Genomic DNA, 25,036 nt, shown 5'->3' with positions numbered 1-25,036 from the left:
AGACACTTGCACTCTGCACAGCTATAGTTCCATGATTAAAAGTGTGCCACTGGTTTATGCTTGGTTCTTGCGGTATTATGTCTTTATTGATCCACGTATTTATTTCAGTCTGTAGCTGGAGGAGAGCACAGGCAGAGAGCAGGGGGCTCCCCCCTCCCAGCCATTTGGCCTCAGAAGCTGGCCACCTCACTCCTTGAAGAAGGTTCCGGGCACAGACCTGGGAGGGGGGCAGTTCTCCACAATCCCTGTTCCTCCAAGGGCAGCAGGGGCAGAGCGACTCACGGGCCAGGCAGCCCTTCCTAGCCATGCCCATGTGAGGGCAGTAACTAAATCTGGGTTTTGGTGGGGAAGGAACGGCTAACCCCTAGGATTCCCAGTCGTCCTCATCTTCTTCTCCAGGTGGCTGCTGTGGGGGAGGCAGAGGCGGTATGGAGTCTGACATTCGGGCAAAGGCTCCTCCTGGCCCCTCACCGGTCCCTGTTGCAGGTCCTTTACCAGAGATACCTGGGGGGACAGAGTTGGAGGGTGAGGGGGTTGGTGTGGGATACCAGTTCACCCAGCCCCTAGAGACTTAACAACAGGAAGAAAGTGGCAAAACATTCATGATACAAAATATCCTGAGCCTCCCAGCCCAAGGGAAGGCAGCAGGCTCTGCTTCCTACCTTTACGCCTCATGACCAGCTTGTTAAAGAGATCCGACATCAGGTCCCCACCTTGGCTTGTAGCTCTCACTGTAATGGGAAAGCCACTAGTAAGGAAAGATGAAGGAACCAAGGGGAAAATCTGCCTCTGGGGTGACATTCTCAGGGTTTGGATCTATTTATTTTTTGCTCCCTATCAACACATGCCAGCCCCTCCCACAGCCACCATGTCTTGGAGCTTCAGGCTGGCACTGGATGCAGCACTGGGGCACTAATATGAAACTGAGTAACACAGCCACCTGAAACAGAGGGGGAGGTATGAGTGGCCCCATTGTACGGATGAGGAAACTCGCCCAAAGAGGTCGGGCAATTTGTCTGAGGTCATAGAGCAGAACTTAGAAACTGGCGATGGGATTCAAACTCAGGACTTCCAGGGCATTGCTGCTTTGTGCCCAGGTGTTCTAGTCATGCCGGCATTTAAGATTCATAGCAGGTGCAACCTGCAGCCTCAAGAGGCTTAGCAAAGCAGGACTGGGCTAACCCTCCAGGTCCCCAACCATGTCCTTGGACAGCCCCTGGCAGATTCTAAGAAGATTCTCTGTTGTCATAGTTTGAGCTGGGTGAGGCTCTGTCTCCTATTAGCTTAACGAGGAAAGTTCTAAGCAGGCTACAAAACCAGGAGGGATCCCACAGCCTAGGCCACCCAGGGCTTCCAGCAGAAGCATGAGGCAGGTTGGCTAGGTGCTGCCTTTCTGCACCACCTTTGGGGTGGGCAGAGAGCACCCTATTAGAGTCATGGCTACAAGAGAAGGTGGCCCTTTCCTAGAGCCCTTCTGGAATGGTCCTAGGATCCCCTCACCTTGCTCCTGCTCCTTCTGTTTCTTCTTCTCCAGCTTGCGCTCCTTGACGCTGCGTAGCTTGGCCTTGCCGATGCCCCCAGCCTGGCGGATGGACTCCAGGAGAGTGGCCCGGCCACTGGAGGGGTCCACCACTTCCTTGGGAGCTCCCTGGACTGTAGCTGGGAGGGGCAGGGTGTGAGGAAGAAGGCTGCTCAGGCAGGCCGCCCTATGGGACAGCCTTGCCCAGCCGGAGGTTCTGGGGGTCCAGAGGCTTCCCCTCAAACATGGCTGTGAGAACAGGCTGTTCCTCTTGACAAAGGAAGCCAGTGGGTGAAGCCGAGCCTTGGGAGCCCATATGCAGCCTGAATGCTGACTGTGTCTGCCTGCACACAGGAGGTCCTGTATGCAGGCACCCCTGCTCCCTTCCAACGCCACTTGGTTTAGGGGCCACTGCAAATCTACCCGTTTGCTGACAGTGTCTGAACTTGACACATGAACCAACAAGGAGTTTTTGTGCCACCTGTGGGTTCTGGAGATAAACCAGATGTCATACTAAAACGAAAATCCCCATTTTAAGGATTTGGATATTTTATTGCTGAACTTTTCCATTTTTTTCAGTAGCCCCTTTTTAAATAGAAATGAGGGACCCACACCTCCATGTCTAGGCTCCCTCTCCCTGGAGATTAGAATTTTGGGAGGCTACAGTTTGAAAACCACTATTTCATGTACCCAGGGGAACAAGATTTTGAAATTAGAATTCTTCTGAAAGTCTGAACCTTATGGCCACATAAACCTACAGAAAACCCTTCAGGAATCCGGAAATCAGAGGCATCTTCAGAACACATGTCCCCTCCCCGCCCCCAACCCCGGGGCACCCTGCTGCTGCTCTACCTGGAGACAAGCCACCACTGCGGTCTTCTTCCCTGGCACCTTGGCCCGGGGAGGCCAGGGTCTGGGGTGGGGGTGGCGGAGTGCTGACCAGCACAGCTGGAGCTGGGGGAGGCGGAGGGGGTGGGGGTGGGGGTGGGGGTGCTATCAGCACTCCATCTTCCGGGTCTGCAACGGAAAGGTGGGAAAGTGTGATGTTCCTAGGATGCAAGTGTCCGAGCCTGAGAGCTCCTGCCCAACTCCTGTTTCCAGCTCACCTGGCTTGAAAGGCTCGGCCACCTCTGTGTGGAAGGTGGGCAGCTCTGGAATGGTGCCAGGGGCGGAGGGGGCGATGCCGGGGCCCAGGTCAGCACTGTACATGAGGTCATCAGCGATGCCTGGCAGGTCAGGCAGGTAGGATGGCACGTCGATCTCAGGCACTTGACCCAGGTCAGGCACATAGAAGTAGTTCTCTGGAACCTGCACGATTAGGTGGGAGCGTATGAGTCAGGGGCTGCAGGGGACCGGTGCCCTGTAGTTTGACCTTGGGGCAGCGAGCAGGGCCTCGTGCACACCCATGTACAGCAGGGCGGGAGCAGGGCCTCAGCAGACCCTGAGGATGCTGGCAGACTCTCTGCTGCACCCCTCCCCGACACGCGCCCTCCATCTCCACCTGTTGCTCCAGCTGCTCCCTCTTGCTGATGGACAAAGGGGCATCGAACAGCTTCTCCTCTGTCTCTGCCCCCAGCATCACGTGGGTCTTCGTTACAGCACCAGCCAGGGGGTCCAGGAAGACGTACTTTTTGTACCTGCAGAGGTGGGACGGGTGGGGGGCAGTCCATCATATCTGCTCTAGGCCCATGGTCCTGACCCATCTTTCCTATTTCTTCAGGGCCACGGTTTGTACTATGGACTCCGAGGCCTTACAAGGTAAAAACCAAACTGCTCAGCGCCTGGCGCCCCCCCCCCCCCAGCCTGCAGTCTTCTGCACCCAAGTCTGATGCCCCCTGTATCCCCCACAAAGCCAGGCTGGGCCCCCAGCCGCCCTTCCAGAGCCCCGCCCTCTGCCGTACAGGTTCTCAGTGGTGTTGAACAGCAGCAAGGAGCTGACGGAGCTGATGTTGCTGGGAAGGCCCCCGAGCCCCTCCTCGGCCTCATCCTCAGGCTCTGGCTTGGTGTTCACACACACAGGGAAGTATTTCAGCTTCTCCTGGCAGGATGAGGGGTGGTAACACAAGAATGGTGGGTTTCAGTACTGGGTCAAAGTGACCACCCATCCCAGTCAAAATCCTCTGAGGGGACAGAACCCTCAGTTCCTCCCCCACAGCCAAGGCCACCTCTGGTCACCCCTCCAAGTGCATGAGCCCATCAGACCTGCAGGGCCCACTCATCCAGGGGGCGGTGCTTGCTCTGGATCCTGTGGCGGGGGCGTCTCTGCACGCCAGGGTCCTGGGCACCTGTGAAGATGGAACCGTACTCCTGCAGACGCTCTGGTGCTGGGTACTTGGCACTGGAGAACACCTGTGGACACAGAATCTTAGATCAATTCTTCAGGGGGCTCAAGATGCTCCAGAGCCTAGGGTGGGGTTGGAGGGGTGGATTCTGAGCAGGAGGAAAGCTTGAGGGGTGGCTGGACAGGGTGGGCAGGGACCTGGGCAACCTCAGAGGTGTGGGGATGGGATTTCTGGGACTGCTTGCCAGCTACAGGGACTCAGGGTCACATGGGCTACCTTGATGGCCTTCTTGCTGCCCTTGATCTTCTCAATCTTGGCCTGGGCCAAGGAGACCCTCTCCCCAATGGCCTGCAGCTGCCTCCGGCTGAGCTCTACTCGCTGGGAGATCCTGCCATGGAAAAAGAATCACAGGCTGAGGGCCGCTCCCCAGAAGGCTACAGCTTCCTGCACACCTGCAAAGCCAAGGGCTTAGGCAAGGGCCCTTAAAATACAGTGTTCTCTGCTGGTCACAGCAGATCTTGGGACTGCCCGGGTGGCCTCTGCAAGGCTTGTCTGACCTGAAGAGTCTATGAATGAACTCCACTGGGTTCCTTGGAGCTCTGGGTAGGAATGGGCAATCGCTCTGGCCTCAAGTCGATGCCTGGATGTGCCATCTTAAGGGACAGGGCTCCTGCCTCCAGGAGTTTACAGCCTCAAGCAGGGGCAAGCAGAGACAAAACTATCATGACTCACGTATGTAATCACCTACTTCCAGACGAGGAAACTAGAGCTCGGCAAGGATGGGTGACGGGCAAGACTGGGTCTAAATTCAAGTCCCAGACCCGTTCACAGGGAGCTGCCCCAACATATCATAAACAACTTGTGTGGGCAAATCGGAAGTCCCCACCATGGTTCTCATGGTTGTGGTCAGGGTGCTCTTGGGTTTCCACTCACCCTTCCCTGATCAGTGGGCTCCAGTGACACCAGTGCCCTGCTATTCCCCAAACATGCCAAATGTATTATCGCATGGCCTTTGCATCAAATGGAGTGCTGTCCCCACAGATAACCACAAGGCTGGCTTCTTCGCTTCACTGAGCACCCTCCTTGTGGAAGCCTTCCTGGCCAAGGACTCTTAAAGATGCATCTGTCACTTCCCAACCCCCTTTAACACAGAGCCATTTGACATTATGCATGAGTGCTCCAAGGGGGTAAGGGCTTTGCTTTGGTCCCTACTACATTCCCAGTGCTGGCACCTGCAGGGGCTCGCTGAGTGACAGTACCCATATGCCCTAAATGTAAATGCACGTGAGTCTCACTTATGCTGTCCCATATTATTGAGCAATGGCAAGTTTCTTCTCACCGCAGAGTTGACAGAGACACCAGGGCATCTTCCTCCCGGTTGCTTCCCCACCTCCAAGAACACCAGTCCCTGCCTGCGACCACCGGGTTTCATATAAGCACTCACCTGGCAGGAGTGGGTGCACAAGTGAAAAACAAAAGAGGCAGAACTGCAAGTTTACTTTGCAGGGGAGGGGAGGAGGACACATTGGATGGCAGAGGGGCCCCGCTGCCTCTGGGGTCAGAGACTATACAGCCAGGGAACTCTGGGATTTCTTTAAAAGTTGAACAGTCAAAGCTCTGGACCAATCTTCCTAAATCAACCAACCTCCACCAACTCTAGAGGATTCTGTCCCCCAGAGAACCAACCCGATCAGCCAATTTCACAACCATAGGGGTCTCTGTTCCCCAAACTCCCTGATTACTCCTGGCTCCTTATGTGTAGGGAGCTACATGAGGTGGGGGGCTAGGATACAAGCAGATACCCAAAGCAGCTTAGTCTTCCTTGACAGACTGGTCTGAATGGGGCAGTAACAGAGAGAACAGAGGGCAGAGTTTCCTTCCAGTGAGAGAATGCAGAATCACCAGACTTGCGTGAGTTCCATCTTTTCTGGCAGGAAGAAAGGTTTCCATCCACTGAGAAAGGTTACTCACACACAAGCTACTTCCTCCCATTCCCAACCCAGCCACATTCTGCCCCTGGGTGCTGAAGCAACGTCAGTGGTTACATAACCACTCGGCTTGAAGTCAACATGGAGAGTGGGAGGGACATCAGAACTGGAGAAGGACAAAGGCTATTCTGTTCCAGTTCTTCCATCAAGGAGAGAAGGGCCCGTTTCTCCAAGTTGCAAACATAAAGCTTAAACAATAAACCCTGGCAAATTTCCAGAATGGATTATTAAATCGAGGGTCTGTAAGCACTTCGAGGAGAAAGAGGCAGATCCCAGGGGCCAGCATTGTTCTAAATTCACAGCATTTCTTTTTTTGACAGCGTTATTAGACTGGTGTATCAGGGGAAAGCCTTAAACACAGTGCATCTTGAGTCAGCAAGGATTCTGACGGCTTCTCACAAAATCCTGTAGACGAGATGGAGCTATGGGGGTTGGAGGAGAGCACATTTAGGAAAAATCAGAGCCAGATGAGCAACAGTACCCAAAGGGCACTGCCGAAGAACGAAATGATTTCAGCCTTGCACAAAGGCCTCTGGCAGGGCCCCATCTAGCTCATGTAACACTGGATTTGTAAACTGGGGGTACTGAACGGAGGAGGGTCAAAATGGTCCACATAGCAGAATCAAGACGCAAATAATCTTGCGAGGCCGGAAAGATGAACTGCAATCAACAAGATGAAATTGACAAGGGATGAAGTCCAGCATTTAGGTTTAAAAAGTACACAAATACAGAAAAGATGGAGGTTTAGCAACAAGGCCTGAGGTTCTGGTTAACTATAGCTCAGTATGAGCTAAAAGTGTGTTAAGCAGCTTAAAAAGGAAATGTGATCTTGGGGCACACAGCTCCTTGTCCCTCCTTCCTTCTTTCAGTAAACAGGGGACATCCACTCTCTTGGAGGCACTATAGAGAAAACAGACCCCAGATTAATGAGCTAACCTATGCTGGGCACCAACCTCTCTGCAGCTGTGTCCCCTTTAAACTGGATCCACATTTTTTATTTATTTTAGGGAAGAGAGAGCACAAGTGGGGGAAGAGGGGCAGAGACAGAATCTTATCAACACAGGGCTCAATCCCATGACCCTGGGATCATGACCTGAACTGAAATCAAGAGTTGGACGCTCAGCTGCAAAGCCTCCCAGGTGCCCGTATACTGGATCCACATTTTAAGAGTCCTCTGAATTCCATCCGGACTATAGGGTCTGTTTTCATTCACTGCTGTATCTCTAGTACCTGGGACTGTGCCTGACATGTAATGAATACCAGCTGAATGTAAAGTGACAAGTTAACGTCCAAAGGAGGGTGATGAGGACAGCGAGGAGTTATACAAAGATGACTGAAGGGTGTTCTGGCTACAGGTGAGATGACTTAGGGAGTATGGTGATTCCCTTCAAATATCAAAACTATCACAAGTGCTGTTGGGCTGAGAAGCGAGTAGACTTACTCCGTCACCCCAGAAGGCTGCATAAGGACCAGCGGGTGGAGTTATAAGGAAGCAGACCTCTTGTGCAGATCTTCTGCACAAGAACTTTTTAGTAAACAGTTACACAGCTTTGAAAATCAGAGTCCAGCAGGATGACCACCTGTCAGGAATGCTCCAAGGGAGACTGCTGTGCAGGGCAGGGGAGAGGAGGACAGGAGCTTACAAGCATCCAAGAGCCTACAGGTCTAGGTAATGGCCTGTTTGTTGACAAAGCCGCCATCTAATCTGTCACAGTCACAGCCATGGGGCCAAAGACAGTGCAGACCATGGGTGAAAGGGCTCTCACTGCTGGGCAGTGGCAGTATGAAGGCTGCATTAGGAAGGACTGGCAGGCCATATGCAGCTGGGATGGAGTGCCACAACCCATTAGCAGCATCCCCCGTGAGGGTGGGGGGTAGTGGCAAGTGGGCGATCTGCCATTCCTAATTGATGCCCGCTGGCTTGATGGTCTGCTTCAAGGCAGGTCTGTTTCCAAGCTTATCATGGAAGCCATGTCCTCAAAACACATTCGCCCAGACACCAGGGCTGTTTCTGCTGGCGGTGACAGGAAGGAACTGGCTTAGTTGGTCTGCTCAGAGCCTGGGACAGAAAAGAATCAGGTAACGCAAAACCGCCCTCAGGGAGATTCCCCTCTCCCAGGGAGAGAAGTGACTACGATGCCCCACAAACCTGGGTCTAACATCCAGTTAGCAGCAGTGTGACCTTGAGCAAATCACTCAGCTGGCCTCGGCCTCAGGTTTCTTCAGCTAAAACAGGGACAGTGACTTCTAGATCATGGAACTATTGTAAAGGTTAAAACGAGCACCTGTATGTCTAGTGTTCCTGTACTAGCAGCTATATCCAAAGTACTCAGTTAGCATTTGCTATTGCTACCCCCGAGATTAGGAAGGACGAGGGGCTCCAGGCACTCAGATGAAAGCAAGAAGAGGTGGTGCTGAGCTGACGTGAAGCAGGAAGTTCCAGGCCAGGAAAGAACACCATGGAGCAGAGAGCTAGGCAACAGCAAGGACTCCTCTGGCTGGCGTGGGAGGGATTCAAGGAAGCGCCCTAGGGACCACTCCCCGCCTGGTGTGGGGGAGGTTGGGGACAGGTGGCCAGGATAGTGCTTGGGCCCGGGGCCCCTACCTCCAACGCCCAGTCCCATTCCGTCAGGGATGATTTCCTGCCACGGCCCCTGGCCATCAGCACTCCCACCCTGCCTTCTGCAGAGACTGCTGGGGAGGAGGGAGGAGGGAGGAGGGAGCACCCTTCCTGCCCCAGAGTCTCTGCTTCTCCCCTCGCCTGTCCCACCCCTTGGCATTGAGACCCCCCTGAACCTGCTCTTGCCATTCTCTCCTCCTCCTCCACTCACTGGGATGATTAGGAATGATCTGCTAATTATGCAGGCGGCTGACTGAGTGCTTGCCAACCTCGGGAGTCACCAGGTGCCAATCAGGACCAAGAAAGGAGGGGAGGGGAGGGGAGGGTAGTCTGGAGGAAGTGAGGCAGAGGGGGAAGGATGGGAAAGGAGGAAGGGGAGAGAGGGAAGGAGGGGCTGGAAAGACAAAAGAGAAGCAGGGGAAAAGCTCTGCAGAGAAAAGGAAACCTTCCCCAGGCTGCGGCTTCCTCGGTGAGGTGGCCACAGCACTAGGGCTGACGGGGACACCGAGTGACAGCACTTGACCCCAACCTCCACACTGTCCAGCTCCTCTTCCCTATGCCACCCCAGCCCCCTCTGCCTTGTCATCTAAGTCATGTGAAGCCACTGACGTTTCTGGGCAGCTATTTTGGAGCCTGGCTCGTCCCAGGTGAAGATGAGGGCAGGTGAGGGACGGGCACTCTGCCAGGCAGGAGGAGAAGCGGGTCCAGGAGAGCCTGAGAGGTGCTTGTCATTCTCTCCATTCTCCCTGCGGCTCCCGCTGCGGCAGAGCAGGAGGAAGAAGGCCAGCTCAGAATGCTAATTTTCCATGAGCTCACCTACCTGCGGAACTGGGCACAGACGCCCCTGGGGCTGACGGGCCTGCGCCTGAAATGGCAGAACAGTGGGGAGGAGAGACAGATACCCTCCTGTCTCTTCTTTGCAAGAAGTTTCCAAGCAGGTGGAATAAGTTTAAGGGGGAAGATTCCAGGCGGGGGTCACATTCACTGCAAAAGCCCATGAGAAATGAGAAGAGCACACACTTGCTGACTGCTGCAGGATGGGGGTGGGAGGAGCAGGCAAATAAGGCTGGGTCTGGGTACGACCCCCCACCCCACACTATCCTTGACCCCTCCTTTTCCTTCACCCCAATCTGTCATCATTCCCTCTGAAATGTCTCTCATCCAGCCCTCCCTGCCAGCAGCTCCCCTGGACTGCAGCCTCACCCCTTCCCTGCCCTGACTGCAGCAACAGCTCTCAGTGGGTCCCTGGAAGCCACCCTCTCCCCTTCCTGTCCACTCTGTGAGGGCTGCCTGCTGAGCCTTCTCTCAACTCTTCTATGGCACCCTTCCCGGCTCCAGAACCTATTATGGCTCCCTACAAGGCCTGAACCAAGAGCAAAGTCCCGTCCTGTTAGGAGAAGCCCCCTGGACCCTAATGTTCTGATCTCAACTGTTCACTCCCCCACCTCCACCCTCCCACTCCCCTGCCACAGTGCCTTCCCACAGCAATGCGGAGCACAGGAAGAAGCGACAGCCCAACTCCCAAAGGCACACAATCTAAGGGGGAAGTGAGGCCCACAGACACAGGGAAAGTTGACTTTTCACACCCTGTTCTGCAGTGAAGGAACTGAATGTGTGGGGCAAGCAGTAATGTCTCTACTCCCAGTACAAAACACCCCCCGTTCAGGCCACCCTCCCCTGGGGAGCCTGGGATACACCATGCTCCCCATTCAGGACTCTGAGCCTCTGGCACCCGTTTGTGGACCTGTACATGCACATTCCTACCCTGCCTAAACACAACCTATCCCTCCTATGGCCTCCTTCAGGAGGCCGGCCTTCCCTGACCATGTGTAGGAGGCATGTGGGTTTCCTCTACTTCTTCCTTACTCAAGTAAGGGCCTTCATTTCCTGTAAGGAATCTACTGCTTCCATAAGCCGGGTCCCTGCACTTCAGCTGGGGCTAAACCCAGGGTGTAGGAGTAATACCCTTAACAGGGTCTATGCCAACTGGCGTGTCATGCCCTCTGCCCCCACAATGGGCTCTGGGATAGACAGGAGAACCCAGCCAGGCCAGCAGGCCTTCCGAGGAGATACTGACACAGAGGAAAGCCCTCTTTCCTGCTGGACCTGAACCTGAGTGTACAAGCTTCTGGCCCTATTGCAGAGTGAAGCCTGGTGGGGAATGGGACTGACCCAGAAGCAGCAAGCTGGGATGGAATGGAAGAAACATCAGGTACTGATGACATTACTTAACCCCTGCAACTCCAAATCCTGCTCTACTGATTGATTGCTGTTTGTTTCAACTGGTTTAGGGAGTTCTGACTGATTAAAAAAAAATGGTGGCACATTTAAGTTTTTACTATTTTGAGAGAGAGAAAGAGAGAACACAAGCAGGGGAGAGGCAGAGAGACAGGATTGCAAGCAGGCTTTGTGTTGTCAGCGCAGAGCCTGACGCGGGGCTTGATCCCATGAACTTCGAGATCATGACCTAAACCAAAATCAAGAGATGTACACTCAACTGCCAGAGCCACCCAGGCGCCCCAATGTGCCACCAATTCTTACTTATTTCTCCCTTCTCTAGATCCCTAGAAGCCTGCACAATTAATGTTATACAACCAAGACTCCATCTGCCATCATCCATCATCAGGGAAATATGAATAAAAACCACAATGAGATACCACCTTACACCTATCAGAATGGCTAAAATTAACTCAGGAAACAACAGATGTTGGTGAGGATGCGGAGAAAGGGGCACCCTCTTACACTGCTGGTGGGAATGCAAACTGGTACAGCCACTCTGGAAAACATTTAGGAGGATACATAGAAAGATAGAACTACCTCAGAAATTTAAAGATAGAACTACCCTACGACCCAGCAATTGCACTAGTAGGTACTTATCCAGAGGACACAAAAATACAGATTCGAAGAAGCACATGCACACCGATGTTTACAGCAGCATTACTGACAACAGCCAAATTATGGAAACAGCCCAAACGTCCACCAACTGACCAATGGATAAAGTGGATGTAGTGTGTGTGTGTGTGTGTGTGTGTGTGTGTGTACACAATGGGATATTCTCAGCCATCAAAAAGAATGAAATCTTGCCATTTGCAACAATGTAGACGGAGCTACAGTGTATTATGCTAAGCAAAATAAGTCAGTCAGATAAAGACAAATACCATATGATTTCACTCATATGTAGAATTTAAGAAACAAAACAGATGAACAAAAGGGAAGGGAAGGAAGAATAAAATAAGATAAAAACAGAGAAGGAGACAAACCATAAGAGACTCTTAACTATAGAGAACAAACTGAGGGTTGTTTGTAGGGCACTTGTAATGAGTACCAGGTGTTATATGTAAGCGATGAATCACTAAATTCTACTCCTGAAACCAGTACTACACTATATGTTAAGTAACTTGAATTTAAATAAAATCTTGGAAAGAAAAAAAAAAAAGAATCCATCTAGAGACTTACTGTTTTAGCATTCTAGGCTATAACATCCGTGGGGACAAGAACCACGTTGTACCACTCACGTATTGGTACCCCTCAGGGTCCAGCACATTTGGCACATGGCTGGAGGTTAATGGAGTGACCAGGCACCTGGCTGTGAGGGGAGCCTGGACTTAGGTCCTGGGCTCCTGAGAAGCACCGTACCTTCTCTGGACCAGGCCTAGCCACTTGGGAGGGCCCATATTTCACCACTTTCTCCCAGGAGACAGACTTCCCGCCCTCCCCTCATTCCATCCATGGGCACAGGGACAGCGAAACTGTCTACCAGCGTCAAACACCAGTAAGGGAAAGGGCAGCATACTAAAAATCCAGTGCTCCCCTTAGAGAAAGGCAAGCATACAATCACAGTCCTGGTGAGAAAACACAAATGTTTCTGATGGATTGTTTTTGGCATCCATTTCAGTCACTGGGCATGGGGTGGCTATAATCTGGGACTGATGGCTCTTAAAGGCCTGTGTCCTTCGCTTATGTGTTCCTTAGGCATATTTAGCAAAAATTCCTTAGGCATATTCAGCACAAATATAGGCACAAAAGGCAAATTCCTTAGGCATATTTAGCACAAATATAGGCACAAAAAGGGCACATAACACTTTTCATAACTATTGATAGCAAGTTAATGGAGGGCCACCATAGGCAGCAAAGGAGCAGAGCTGACAGCAACTGATAAAAGAGGGGATGTTTAACTGAATGCTTACTATACTCCAGGTACTTTAATTCCCTTGCAAGTTTTAATCTATTTAATCTTTACCACAATCCTATGAGGAAGGCAGCATTATTGATGCCATTTTATAGATGAGAACACTGAGGCTTAGAGAGATTAAGTAACTTGCTCAAGTTTATAAAGCAAGCAAATGGGGAAGTCAGAATGGAGCCCGGGCAGGCTGCTCCAGAGGCAACCCCCCTTCATCACTTTGGGGCACCACCCTTTTGTTACATTTACCTTCTGTATAGGCTCGGGGCAGGTAGGAGATTTGGGGGTCAGGTCAGAGGCCAAAGAGTAAGAGGATCTGGTGTTTATATCAAGTCTAACTCCTCCCATTTTCTGCCCCTACTCGGGAAGGCTTCCAGGAGGAGGCCTGCTTCCAGGTGATGAAGGGGGAGGTTACATGGTGAAGGAGCAGGGGTTTCCTGGTCAGGGGTACAAGCAGGGGAGGGGGGGTGACTTGGACCACAGGAGGGACCTCAATCAAATACTTCACACTGGGTGGGATAAAAGGTCCCCATGTGAAGGCATGATGTGGGCACCAGGAAGGAGATCTAAGCCCCATTTCAGGCTTCTTCTAGCCAGAAAAAGACAAAGACCTGCATAAAGGACAAAACTTGGGACCTTTGCAAAGCAACAGCAAACACCAGTCAATAACCACTGAGTGAAAATCATTATAGCCGAGGGTTATGCTAGATAAGCACTGGCAATACTCCTACTCAAAACCATAAACTACCCCTAAGGCCCTGCCTACCTCACTGGGGCTTCTCGGCCCCCTCAGTCTCTCACTCTCCTTGCTCCAACCACATTGGCTTCCATTCGGGTCCTTCCCATCTCGGGGCTTTAGCTCATGTCCTTCTTTCTTTCTGGAATTTTCTTCTCAATCTACCCACTCACAATAACTCCTACTCACCCTTCAGATTTTCTCATAAATGTTTTTCCTCACATATGTCTTCCCTGATCCCCCCCAGACCAAATCAGGCCTCCTGTTACCAACTCCTGTCACACCCTATTTCCCCATCACAGGGAGACAGTGATAATTCCAGAGTCTAGAGCCATAACAGCTGGGTGTGACCCCTGGCTCTGCCACTTGGGCACATCTGTTAGCTGTGCCTCAGTCTCCTCCAGTAAAATGGAGATAACAAGCACATGTCCTCATAAAGTTGTTCTGAGGGTTGAGTTAATGCATTCAGATCAATGGTGGCACATGGATAATGCCATATGAGTATCAGTTATTACAAAACCACTATAAGTAGGTCTTCATCACAATTGTAATTAAATCACTAATTACACAATTGGTTACAGTCTGTCTCTCCTGCCAGAGTCCAGGTTCCCCGCCCCCCATCACCATCCACAGGTAGCGATCCCGTGAAACCTTTCAGAAAATGCAAAGGTGTGCAGCGAAGAAGCAACTACCAGTTCATACAAGTGAGAACCCACTTTGGATTTCTTTCGTTAGCAAACACAGGTACGAGCGTAGGTCCTTCATAAAAGCAAAGTGGCAGAACGTGACCTTTCAGACAGTGAGGGAAACCCACACACTCTCTGGTTGGGACAGGGACACTGCCTTACCCGCTGCTGTAAGTAACTAAAGAGTGCAGCACGGTGCCTTGCACACATAAGAAGCACTGAATAAATATTTGCTGACTGCAGGAATGAGCGAGGGCACAGGCCCCCCGGGGGCTCAGTGGGATAGCATGCACTGAGTTCCCATGAGCACTTAAGAGAAAAAGTTTCTAAGTTGGGCTCCTACCTTGGGCCCCCTGGGCACAGGGAAGCCAGCTGGGTCCCTCCAAGACCAAGAATCACCAAAAGGGCTGCTCCTAGAGGGTGCACTCCCACCGCCCAGCCCCCAATCAGGTGCGGGTCGGTGGCGGCACCCACCTGCTAAAGATGTCTCCAGAGACCTTCTGCAGGTACTGAAGGGCATCTGCCACCTGCTGGATGGCCTCCTCTCGCCGCAGGTCTGGCTGGATGAGCGGCACTGCATAGGTCTGCCCCGCCAACGAGTGCTGGGTCCTCATGGGAGTCATGGTGCCTGCGGGAGGGAACCAGAGCATGAGGACCGCCCACAATCACCCACCACTGGGCAAAGTGCTGGGAGAAGAGAGCCCAGCCCCCCACCCCAACTGTCTGCCACATGTTCAGCCAGTGCAGGCCGGGGAGTGGAGGACAGGGCACTGGGTGGGAGGCCAGGAGCTCCCAGGAGCTGGTACTCTGTAGATGCTTGCTGTGTGAATGAGGAAAGGAAATTGGTAGGGACGATGGAGGCTGAAGAGAAGCAGCCAGAGAAGGTGCTTGCTGCTCTGCTAGGCACCCTTTCTGTACATTATCTCATTTCAAACTCCTGAGCCTGGATGAACAAGAAAGAAACCCTGGCTGCAGAGTTCAAAAGAGGCTGGGAGCAGAGGGATGGATTTTGGGGTAAAAATGCCTGTGTCAACTACCAAATGATAGCCAAGTCTGGAAAAGCACAGAAAATGTGGACTCCTGAATTCTTCCCACTTTGACCCCGAAGAACTCAGGACCTGTTCCTGAGACAGGATAGGTAGTGGCTGGTGACTCTGCGTACACCAGTGTCTGGGCTCTGCTCCCCGAGGCTAGAGCTAAGGGGGGGCCGGGAGGAAGGAGGGACATGTGGGGGCGGGGGACAAGAAGGAAAAACACTCCTTCGAATTGCAAGATGAGGGCAGAGTCTATTTATACTGGGTTTAATTAACTCCGCTCCCTGGTGCCACTAAAGCAGCAATCACACTGCAGACAGCACTGATTTGATTGGCAAGGGATGTACCAGGCAGAATATTAAGGCACCGGGCCCCTATAAATAGGCCTAATCACAGCCCCTCAGCAGAAGATGGCGAGGAAGACATTAATCAGACCTGGCACTGCGCTGCACACCTGTTCTCTCAGGCACCATGTTGGGGCCCCTGATTGCAATAGAGGTGTGGGTGAGGCAGGGTAAGTGTGATGGGGAGGGTTCAGGAGGCTTCATTTAGGCTTAAGAACTGTGTGACTTCGGGTAAGTTGCTTGCCTTCTCTGAATCTCTGATTTTTTCCATTTCCCGTTCTGCAGACGGAGAATGGCACTACTCCTGAAGAAGTGGTTATTCCCAACGTCACACCATCTTCTCCAAGGAGTTTACACCTTTGCTCCCTCTGCTGGCTTCCCCAGCACTTCCTTCTACCCTACAGGTTCTCTCCTACCCTGCCCAGGCCAGGTCTCTTCATGATCTGAAATGACGGGTCTGCTCTTCAACTTTTTCTCCAGCAGTGACAATCCTCAGTTTCCCAGACCTGAAGCTGCCTAGAATCGTCATCAGGGCCCAGGAGTTACTCCCCACCTCCCCACTTCTCTTCCCTCCTATCAAATGACCAAAATGGGGCCAGCTGATGCCTGAGGAACCTAACTCTGAGACCACTGCCCTCCTTCCAAGGAACCCCCCTATTTATATTCATATTGATGCAAATTTGCTGGCCACTCTAACTTAATCCTGTACCTCAGTTTTCCCATCCCTAAGATCAGGAGAGGGTAAAAGGTAGAAGATACTTTCTGTGTACATCTTGAGATGCATTCCTCCTAAGTTACCCCTTCTGTGTGTGTGTGTGTGTGTGTGTGTGTGTACATTAATGTGAGGGGGTAGTACAGGGACAAATCTCCCAAACAAGGAAGTAACAGGTCCATTCAAGAATTAAGAGATTGAGTATAGCTAGTTAGTGGCTTACTCGTTCTGTCTGCAAACATCTACTGATCAACTATTAGATGCCAGCCACGATCACAAAAAGATGAATAGGACACTATGCTAGTCATAGAGACAGCCTCAAAACAAACACCATGTGTTAAGCGGTCTAATTCAGCCAGGAATGTAGGGAGGAAGCACTGAGGAAGCAGTGATAAATCCCTCCAGAGGTTAGGGGAGTCAGGAAAAGCCTCTCAGCAGAAGCTGCATCTCCCTACCAAGCCTGGAGAGGCAGTGCAGGAGAGAACATTCCAGGCAGAACAGCTTGAACAAAGCTGTGAAGGGAATGGCAAGTGGCTTGAGTGATAAGGGTATAACGTTCCTTGGGCCATTAGCAGGGAAAAAAAGGAGAGGCCAGACTGTGATAAACACTGAAAACCATGGCAAGAAGTTTGGACTGAAACCCTTAGGCCTGTGCTGTCCAATATGGTAGCCACTAGCTGCATGTGGCTATGGGCCATCTGAAATGTGGCCAATCCAAGTTGAGGTGCAGTGTAAGTGTAAAACGTACACCAAATTTCAAAGACTTACTAGGAAAAAAATGTAAAATATCTCATCAAAATTTTTATATTGATTACAGGCTGAAATGACCATATTTTAGATATATTAGGTTAAAGAAAACCTATTACTAAATCCATCTCACCTGTTTCTTTTTACTTGTAAAATCACATGTGTGGCTCACACCGTATTTCTATTGCGTGGCACTCCCTTACAGAATCTGATAAAAACCATGGACTCTCCCAGAAAATGAACATACACCAAACCCATCTCGCAGTGCAGTTTATAGTTTCAGAAGTGCATAAAGTCTTTTCTGCAAACCATCCCCGGACAGCCGGCTCCCAGGGTCTACAGCCCAGGTTAAAACCAGTGCTGTGGGCAGTCAGGAAGCAAAACCGGGAAAAGCAGTGGGAGGTCAGCTAAGAGGGGCCGGGGAGGGACGGGAGCTGCAAAAGAGGGGTCCGAGGGTTCAGTTCGGCCCACTCGCAGGGCCCAGCGCCCGGAGTGTGGAAAGGCACGTGAGGGTCACGGGGCGCGGTGGGCCGCGACAGGAAGGGAGGCCTGGTGCCCGGGGCCGCGAGTCCGGCGGGCCGGCAGGGCCCTCCCCGCGCCCCGGCCTCGGCCTGGGCCTCAGGCCGGGGGAAGACCGGCGCCCCGAGTGCAGGCGAGCGCGGAGGAGCAGTCTTTCTGGGGGCCGACGCCCGACACCGCTTCCGGGCGGGCAGACGCGGGGCGGCGGGGTGGGAAGTGAGGCCGGGCGCAGGCCTGTGCGGGCGGCGGCTGGCGTCGGCACCGGGAAAGGGGTGCAGCGGGTCCCGCCTCCCGGAGCCCCTCCCTCCCGCCTCTCCTCTGCGTCCCGCCCTCCACGTCCCCGCGCGGCCCCGGGGCCCGCGCCCTCCCCTGGCCCGCCCGCCGGCCGCCCGCTCCTCACCTGCGCGCCGCCCGCCGCCAGCCGCTCCGGCCGCCGCGCTTCCGCTGCGCCCGCTCCGCCGGGTCCTGGCGCCGCCGCCACCGCGGCGCCGCTGCTCCGCCTCTCGGGGCGCTCGGCCGGCTGGTGGAGCTCTGGGAGGCCAGTGGCGGGCCCCTGCTCGGAACCGCCCCCCACCGCAGCCCGGAGCCGTAGTCCAGGCGGGCGTCCCGTCCCCCCGTCCCCCCGTCCCCCCGTCCCCCGCCGCCTTCCGCCGATTGCCCGCCCCCTCCGCTCCGGAGCGCCGCCCCGGAGCGCGACCCCCGACCCGGGTCCAAGAACCGCCCTCCCTCCAGCCGTGCGCTTCATCGCGGGTCCGCGGCTCCCCCCGCGCCCTGTGGCCTGGGCTGTGCCTCCGGGGGCACCTGTCCCCTCAGAGTCACTGAGGAGTGACCGTGTAAGGCAGACGCAGAAGGACCGCCACTGTGTGAGTGCCTGGGGCAGTCGAACTCAGACAGACAGAAGGTAGAGCGGTGGGTGTGCGGCGGGGCGGGGTGGCCGTTTAATGAGCACAGACATTCTGTCCGTCTCTCTGTCCAGAACTGACTCAGGCTCCTCTGAATTCTCTACCCTTGGACCTGCATCACCCAGTTGTTAGCCAGAACCCTCTTAAGTCTCCTTAGCCGGAATCCCCTCGTCTCTACATCAGATCACCCTCCATATCTGACCAGGTACCTCATTCCCCACGATAACCCCCCTCACCCCCCCCCCGCCCCCCCGCCCCCAGCACCTCCGGTGCTAGCCCATCGCCCTGGCTGCCTTCAGCGAGAATCCTGTTCGGTCGGTTGAGCAAAGATTGACTATCCAGTTAGTGATTTTCCATCCCCCGTCCCCGCCCCCACCTGCTCCTTGTCTCTGAATCCCCACTTGTCCATGCTGTATTTTCAAGTGACCCTGCTTCTATACCGAGGCTTCTTTTCCCCTGTTGCAAAGTCCTGAATAAATCTCTTTTTCACTGTTCTAACTACTGTGCAGTTCTGGTTTTCTTTGACATGTCAGTTTGGGATGAGGAGAAAGTTCTGGAGATTGGTAGCAGTGATGTACAACAGTGTGAACGTACTTAATGCCACTGAACCATATACTTAAGAATAGTTTAAACATTACATTTATGTTATGCATGTGTTACAAAAATAAAAAACAAAGCCGGTTAGTATTTTTAAAAGATTAAACAAAAAGTTAAATGCATAAAAGAAGCATCAGTCCAGAGATCCTGCAGCAGCCCCTCCCCACATTTATCTCCTTGTCTCAGAGTTCTTGGCCCCTCTCTTTTAGGGTTGCCTGATAAAAATACAGAACACCAAATTTGAATTTCAGATAAGAAGTGAATATATATATATAGATATATAGGTAGATATTCCAAACTAAACATGAGACACACTTTAAAAAATTAGTTTATTTGAAATTCAAAATTAAATAGATGTTTGATGTTTTTGTTCACTAAATCTGGCAAACTTAACTCTCTTCTTAAAACTCTCTGAGTTTTGTCCTCCTTCCCTGCTGCCCACCCCCATCCTAGAGTTATTTTTGAGAGAGAGAGAGTCAGACAGAGTGTGAGAGGGATAGGGGCAGAGAGAGAGAGAGACACAATCTGAAGCAGGCTCCAGGCTCTTAGCTGTCAGCACAGAGCCTGATTTGGGGCTTGAACTTAGGAACCGCAAGATCATGACCTGATAAATATTGTCTTTTTTTGACAAGAACATTCCAATGTCTTGCTGGCTGCAGCATACGATCGCCACCAATGATGACAAAGAGATGTGTTTCCACCTGTACTGTAGACTGAATATTTGTGTCCTCACCCCCTCAAATTAATATGTTGAAGCACTAACCCCTGGTTTGATGGTATTTGGAGATAGGCCTTTGGGAAGTAATTAGAGTTAGGTGAGGTCATGAGGGTGGTGCCCTCATGATGAGAGTAGAGCTCTTAAAAGAAAAGACACCTCTGGTGTTGAGAGGTTGCACCAGAGGTTGCTCTGGTGTTGAGAGGGAGAGGGGTTGCTCTCTCTCTCCACCATGTAAGGACATAGCCAGAAGAAGATGGCCATCTGCAAGCTGGGAAGAGAGTTTCCACTAGGAACCAAATATGCTGGCACCTTGATTTTGGACTTCCAGCCTCTGGAACAGTGAGAAATAGATTTATGGTGTTTAAGCCACTCAGTCTATGGTATTTTGTTTTTGACTAATACAACCTGCAAACACATTTTCTCCTCACTCCACCCGAACAATGAGCAGGTATTTTTAATGTTTATTTGTTTATTTTGAGAGAGAAAAAGAGAACAAGCAGGGCAGGGGCAGAGAGAGAACCCCAATCTGCACAATCTGTGCAATCTCACAGCACAGAGCCTGACATGGGGCTCAATCTCACGAACGTCAGGATCATGACCTGAGCTGAAATCAAGAGTCGGATGCTTAACTGACCAAGCCACCCAGGCGGCCCTACTGAGCAGGTTTTTAAAGGTCTTTTCAGATATTCAAAACACATCAAAGAAGGGGAAGTGTGTCATTCAAAAAGGAGAGCATGCAAGCTTGGGACCCTGCAATTCATTCTTTGTGCAACTTTGGGCAGGTCATCTAAATGAGACCTCAGTTGACTCATCTATAAATTGGGCTTGCGAGTGCTTGCCCTGCCTCCTTTTGAGAACTGCAGAGAAAGGATGTCAAAGCACCTAGTGATCTATAAAGATTATTCGTACATGAAAGGAAATTCCTATGTGCTCCAGGATGTTTGTCTATACACAGACACATACACAGACACACAGACACACACAGACACAGACACACAGACACACACATAGACACACACACACACACACCACCACCACCACCACCATATCAAAACTGGGTGTGTTTTCTCACAAAAGTGCTACTAGATAGCCCCCAACCCAGACCACCCAGTTCACCCTCTGTTTACACTCCATAAAAGCTCTTTCCCTAATCTACTGAGAGGCTCATCCCACACCTAATTTGAAAGGTTTCCTAGGAGCTGGATTGTAAAGACATTTAATCTCAGCCACTTGAGCTGCAGTGGGAATCCTTGACCTCAGGTTGGTTGGACAAAGAAAACCCACTGTCATCCTAATGTGTGAACACTGAGGCCCTACCTGCCCTTGTTGGCCTGCCGGGTCACTCCATTTATATGAGATATCCAGGATAGGGAAACCACAGAGACAATGCAGATCGGTGGGTGGTGGGAGCTGGGGGGAAGGGAGAATGGGAAGTTGCAAACTTGATGGGTGCAAACTTTTATGTTGGGGTGATGGAAAGGTTTTGGAGTTACATAAAAGTGCTGATTGCACAACATTGTGAATGTACTAAATGCCACTGAATTTTTCACTGTATTTTATTTTTTTTAGTTTATTTGTTTTTTAATTTACATCCAAGTTAGTTAGCATATAATGCAACAATGATTTCAGGAGTAGAATCTGGTGATTCATCCCCTATGTATAACACCCAGTGCTCATCCCCACAAGTGTCTTCCTTAATGCCCCTTGCCCATTTAGCCTATCCCCTCTCCCACAGCCCCTCCAGCAACCCTCTGTTCTCTATATTTAAGAGTCTCTTATGTTTTGTCCCCTCCCTGTTTTTATATTATTTTTGCTTCCCTTCCTTTATGTTCATCTGTATTGTATCTTAAATTCCTCATACTAGTGAAGTCATATATTTGTCTTTCTCTGACTGACTATACTGAATTTTTCACTTTAAAATGGTCCCTTTTATATGCCTTTTGCCTCGCTTAAAAAAAATGACAGTGGGGTCTAAGAAGTGCTGTGTAAGCATTAGCTATTATCCAGTATGCATTCCTGGACTTCCCCAAAGGAGGGCCCAGCCTGTGTCTTATATTTTTGTAGCCTCCTCTGTAAGGAGAGTGTACTGGATGTGAGATGGAATCAGAGAAATTGAGAGCTTGAAAATACCTCACAGGTCATAGAGATGATGGTCCGCCAACAGAGGAGAGAAGGGGCAAGGAGGCCATAGGCCGCAGGCCTTTCCTGTGTGTCAGGAAAGACACAACAGCGTCCCTTGTCACCATTCTCTCAGCACACGCTTATTGAGTGCTTGCCCCATGCCTTCAAACACGTCAGGGAAACAGACACTTGAGCAGATGATGGCCAGAGTGTGATCGTGTTTCCACACAAGCAGTGGAAGGGAGCATCGGGCTCTCAGAGGCTTGGAGTGTCCAGTTAAGATTGCTTTGTGTTGTGCCACATAGAAACCTCCCTGCAGGGTTTAAGTGTTAGGAGTTTCCTTTTCCACATTGTAGGAAAACCGGACGTAGGCAGCACAGGGCTGATACTATGGCTTCATGGTTCATTGAGGAACCTGGAATTTTCTTTCTGCTCTACCCTTAGCACATGGCTGTCATCCTTATGGGTGTAAAATGTGTGCTCCACTCCCCAGCACTGCATCTGAGTTCCAGGTGGGAAGGCAGGAAGCACAAAGCAAAAAGGTAAAAGGCAGATATGAGCCCAGTCCATTCTCATTCTCTCTCTCTCTTTTTTAAGCTTTACTTATTTTTGAGAGAGAGCATGTGCAAGCAGGGGAGGGGCAGAGAGGGAGGGGGACAGAGGATCCAAAGCAGGCCCTGAGCTGACAGCAGTGAGCCTAATGTGGGGCTTGAGCTCACCAGCCATGAGATCATGACCTGAGCCAAAGTCAGCTGCTCAACCAAATGAGCCACCCAGGCATGTCTGTTCCATTTTTTGAAAGCTTCCCTAAGAATCTCTATCCAGCAACTTCCTCTTACATTTTATTGGCCAGGACTGGATCGTATGCTCTGCTAACTCCAAGGGAGTCTTGAGAAGTGGGTATTTTTCACTGGGTACATTACTGTCCTGAACAAAACTGAGATTGTACCAGGAAGAACGGGAGAATGAACAGAGGGCAGTCAACGGTGCAGTGTTTGCTAGAGTGACCTAGAGCTCATTCTGGGAGTTGGGGGTTGCCCAGGGAAGTCTTTCTATAGCGTGTGATGCCAGAGATGAAGTTTAGAGGATAAGTAGGAGTTACTCCGGTGAAGCAGGGTGGAGTTAAAGGCGTTCCAGGGGCACGAGACACCAGGAGTGTGTCAATTAAGGTAAGCTGAGCTACTGCAACAAAGCGCAAATTACATAACGTCTCACTAATTAATGGAACGTCCAAATCAGTTGCCTGGTTTTCCTTCATGTTTTAACTCAGGGACACGGGCGCTTTCCGCCTTTGACTTTGTCATCTTCAACCTAGGGCTTTCAAATTTGCAACTTTCCTTAGAAGGGGAGAAAGAACATGAAGAATACGTGGGTGGTTTGGAGGAACAGGCCTGGAAGCAGCATACAACGCTCTTACTCATATTCCATTGGCTAGGGCTTGTTCAAGTGGCCACATGTAACTGCAGAGGAGGCTGGGAAATACAGTCTATCTATTCTCCCCAGAGGAAGAGGTAACCAGTTTGTGCAACAATGATCAGGATGTGAGAAAATGTACACTTGGGAGCGGAATGGGAAATAGGAGACAAGACCATAAGCAGTTTGATGTCGCCGAAGTTCAAGACAGAGAGGGGTGGGGATGAGACTGAGAAGTAAGTGGGAACCAGGCCACAATACTGGGTACCATTTTGGGAGCTCCTACTCCATGCCAGGCAATACACTTGGTACTTTACATATATAATCTCAGTTATGTGGCACATCTGAGTTGTGGAGAAGAGGTGGGAGATGGTCTATGTTTATTTGTCTTGCATAACAATCCTATTTCCTAGAAAATGTATAGAGCTTTATTGTATGCAAAACATAAGTACATGTACAATATTGAATACTTATAAGAATCTGGTGAGGAAAATATTCCCATCATCCCCATGAAGTGTTGGAGAAAAATGAGACTTTGAGAGGTTTAAGAACTTGTCCAAGGTCAGACAGATCCACCTCTTAATAAGCACTCTCATCCACTATATTATATTACCTCTCGAAGAGGGTCTCATGTGTCCTAGTAAAGAGTCTGGACTTGAGCCAGCATGTGTCAAAACCTTGGGACCATAGCCATTGGGTCTGGAAAAAGCCATCTCATTCTGATGCCAAAACTGGGCTCCCTCAGAATTGCTCAGACTTACCTATAATCAGTGGCAGCAGGGGCAGGAAGGACTTCATGAAACCATGGATGTGTTCTTCTTGGGGCCGCACCTGGCTCTCCCAGGTGAGGAAGGTCCCCATTTTCAGAGGGGACAGGGAGCTTCAGTGCCCCTCTCTGAGCCCAAAGAGGTAGTCCTCCTATCAACCAATACTGTAGAAGAAGCCAGAATTGAGGGTGGTAGGAGAGCTGTAAGGTATTCGAGTGAGTCATTTTGGGCTCAGAACTCACTGTGCCTTTCCTTTGAAAATGGAGACCTTCCTCACCAGCGAAAAGAGAGAGGGGAGTGTAAGTGGGACCAGAGGCAAGGCCAACTTACCCATCAGGCACAGTAACAATACTTTCAAGGGACCACAAAAATATTTTAATTAAAATCAGAAAAGAAAAATGAACCGTAGATTCAGGACGATATTTTAATATATAGTAATATATTCATCTATATGCCAACATAGTCATAAAACCTAATTTTTAATATTTTTTACGAAGTAAGGTCCTCACGAAGGCAAAAGTGCTGTCTATGAAAGTAATAATGAGGCTGGTGGGTGAAAGTGATGGAGAGACAGGGAGGTGTGTGTGTGTGTGTGTGTGTGTGTGTGTGTGTGTGTGTGTTTCAAGGCACAGATTGAGGCCCCGGAGTTTTGGGCTGTCATGTCTCCAGCTCTTAGACTCACAGTCATACTTATGGTCACAGGCTGCCAGTGTCCATCTCACTGAACTCCACGTACCACGACAGTCTCTAAGAAACTTGCACCCTGGACCCTGGTGCCCTGCCCTGCATGGATCTGCATTACAGGAGCTGCACCCCTCCTTTCCTGGCACAGTGTCCACAGCTCTGGAATCCCACTTGTGTGGGAGCTGGACATAGGGCAGCAGGACTAATCCTTGAAATAGCTCAGGGAGGATTATCCCAGCCTCTCAGCAGCAGGCTGCACAGCCGGGCTCATCCCCAGGGAGGAGGAGGCCAGAGCAGGGTGGCTGCCCAAAGTAGGAAGACTAGGGAAGGTGAATACCCAGCAGAGGTTCTGCATGGGGCACTGCGAGAAGGGGGGCCTAAGGGGTGGAGCTAAATCCTCAGAGGTGAGATTATGCAAATCAAGACAATTCCAGGCAGAGATCTGAAGCTTGAAAAAAATCCAG

General features: G+C 51.2%; 1 protein-coding gene and 1 long non-coding RNA gene across 3 annotated transcripts; one reads left to right on the top strand and one right to left on the bottom strand.

The window, feature by feature from the left end:
• Positions 1–53: 53 nt before the first annotated feature.
• WASHC1 (WASH complex subunit 1) lies at positions 54–17,807 on the bottom strand. Of its 2 annotated transcripts, none has more exons than XM_030321853.2 (11): positions 17,771–17,807; positions 14,489–14,642; positions 4,078–4,189; positions 3,722–3,868; positions 3,421–3,557; positions 3,021–3,156; positions 2,626–2,827; positions 2,372–2,536; positions 1,501–1,659; positions 663–731; positions 54–504 (listed from the first exon to the last, which is right to left on the bottom strand). In XM_030321853.2, exons 2-11 carry the CDS (start codon positions 14,635–14,637, stop codon positions 365–367), a joined length of 1,416 nt encoding a protein of 471 aa, XP_030177713.1. In that variant the 5' UTR covers positions 14,638–14,642; positions 17,771–17,807; the 3' UTR covers positions 54–364. The 2 variants fall into 2 exon arrangements, with proteins under 2 accessions (XP_030177713.1, XP_030177714.1); XM_030321854.2 differs by lacking the exon at positions 17,771–17,807 and adding an exon at positions 16,985–17,068.
• Positions 17,808–18,102: 295 nt separating this feature from the next.
• Positions 18,103–18,770, top strand: LOC115519228. The gene is made up of 2 exons (XR_003970430.1): positions 18,103–18,233; positions 18,347–18,770. It is a non-coding gene; the product is annotated as an uncharacterized LOC115519228 (long non-coding RNA).
• Positions 18,771–25,036: the final 6,266 nt, after the last annotated feature.

Source organism: Lynx canadensis, chromosome B4 (genome assembly GCF_007474595.2).
Source record: "Lynx canadensis isolate LIC74 chromosome B4, mLynCan4.pri.v2, whole genome shotgun sequence".
In the NCBI taxonomy this organism is placed as follows: domain Eukaryota; kingdom Metazoa; phylum Chordata; class Mammalia; order Carnivora; family Felidae; genus Lynx; species Lynx canadensis.
Note: the sequence above shows the minus strand (reverse complement) of the source record. Positions and strands in the feature narration are given on the sequence as shown.

Coding starts and splice junctions, on each gene's coding strand:
- WASHC1 (XM_030321853.2), bottom strand. CDS start 14,637: ATGACTCCCATGAGGACCCAGCACTCGTTGGCGGGGCAGACCTATGCA. Junction 3,558..3,721: donor TGGATGAGTGGGCCCTGCAG/GTCTGATGGGCT, acceptor TCATCCTGCCAG/GAGAAGCTGAAATACTTCCC. Junction 732..1,500: donor ACAGAAGGAGCAGGAGCAAG/GTGAGGGGATCC, acceptor TTCCCATTACAG/TGAGAGCTACAAGCCAAGGT.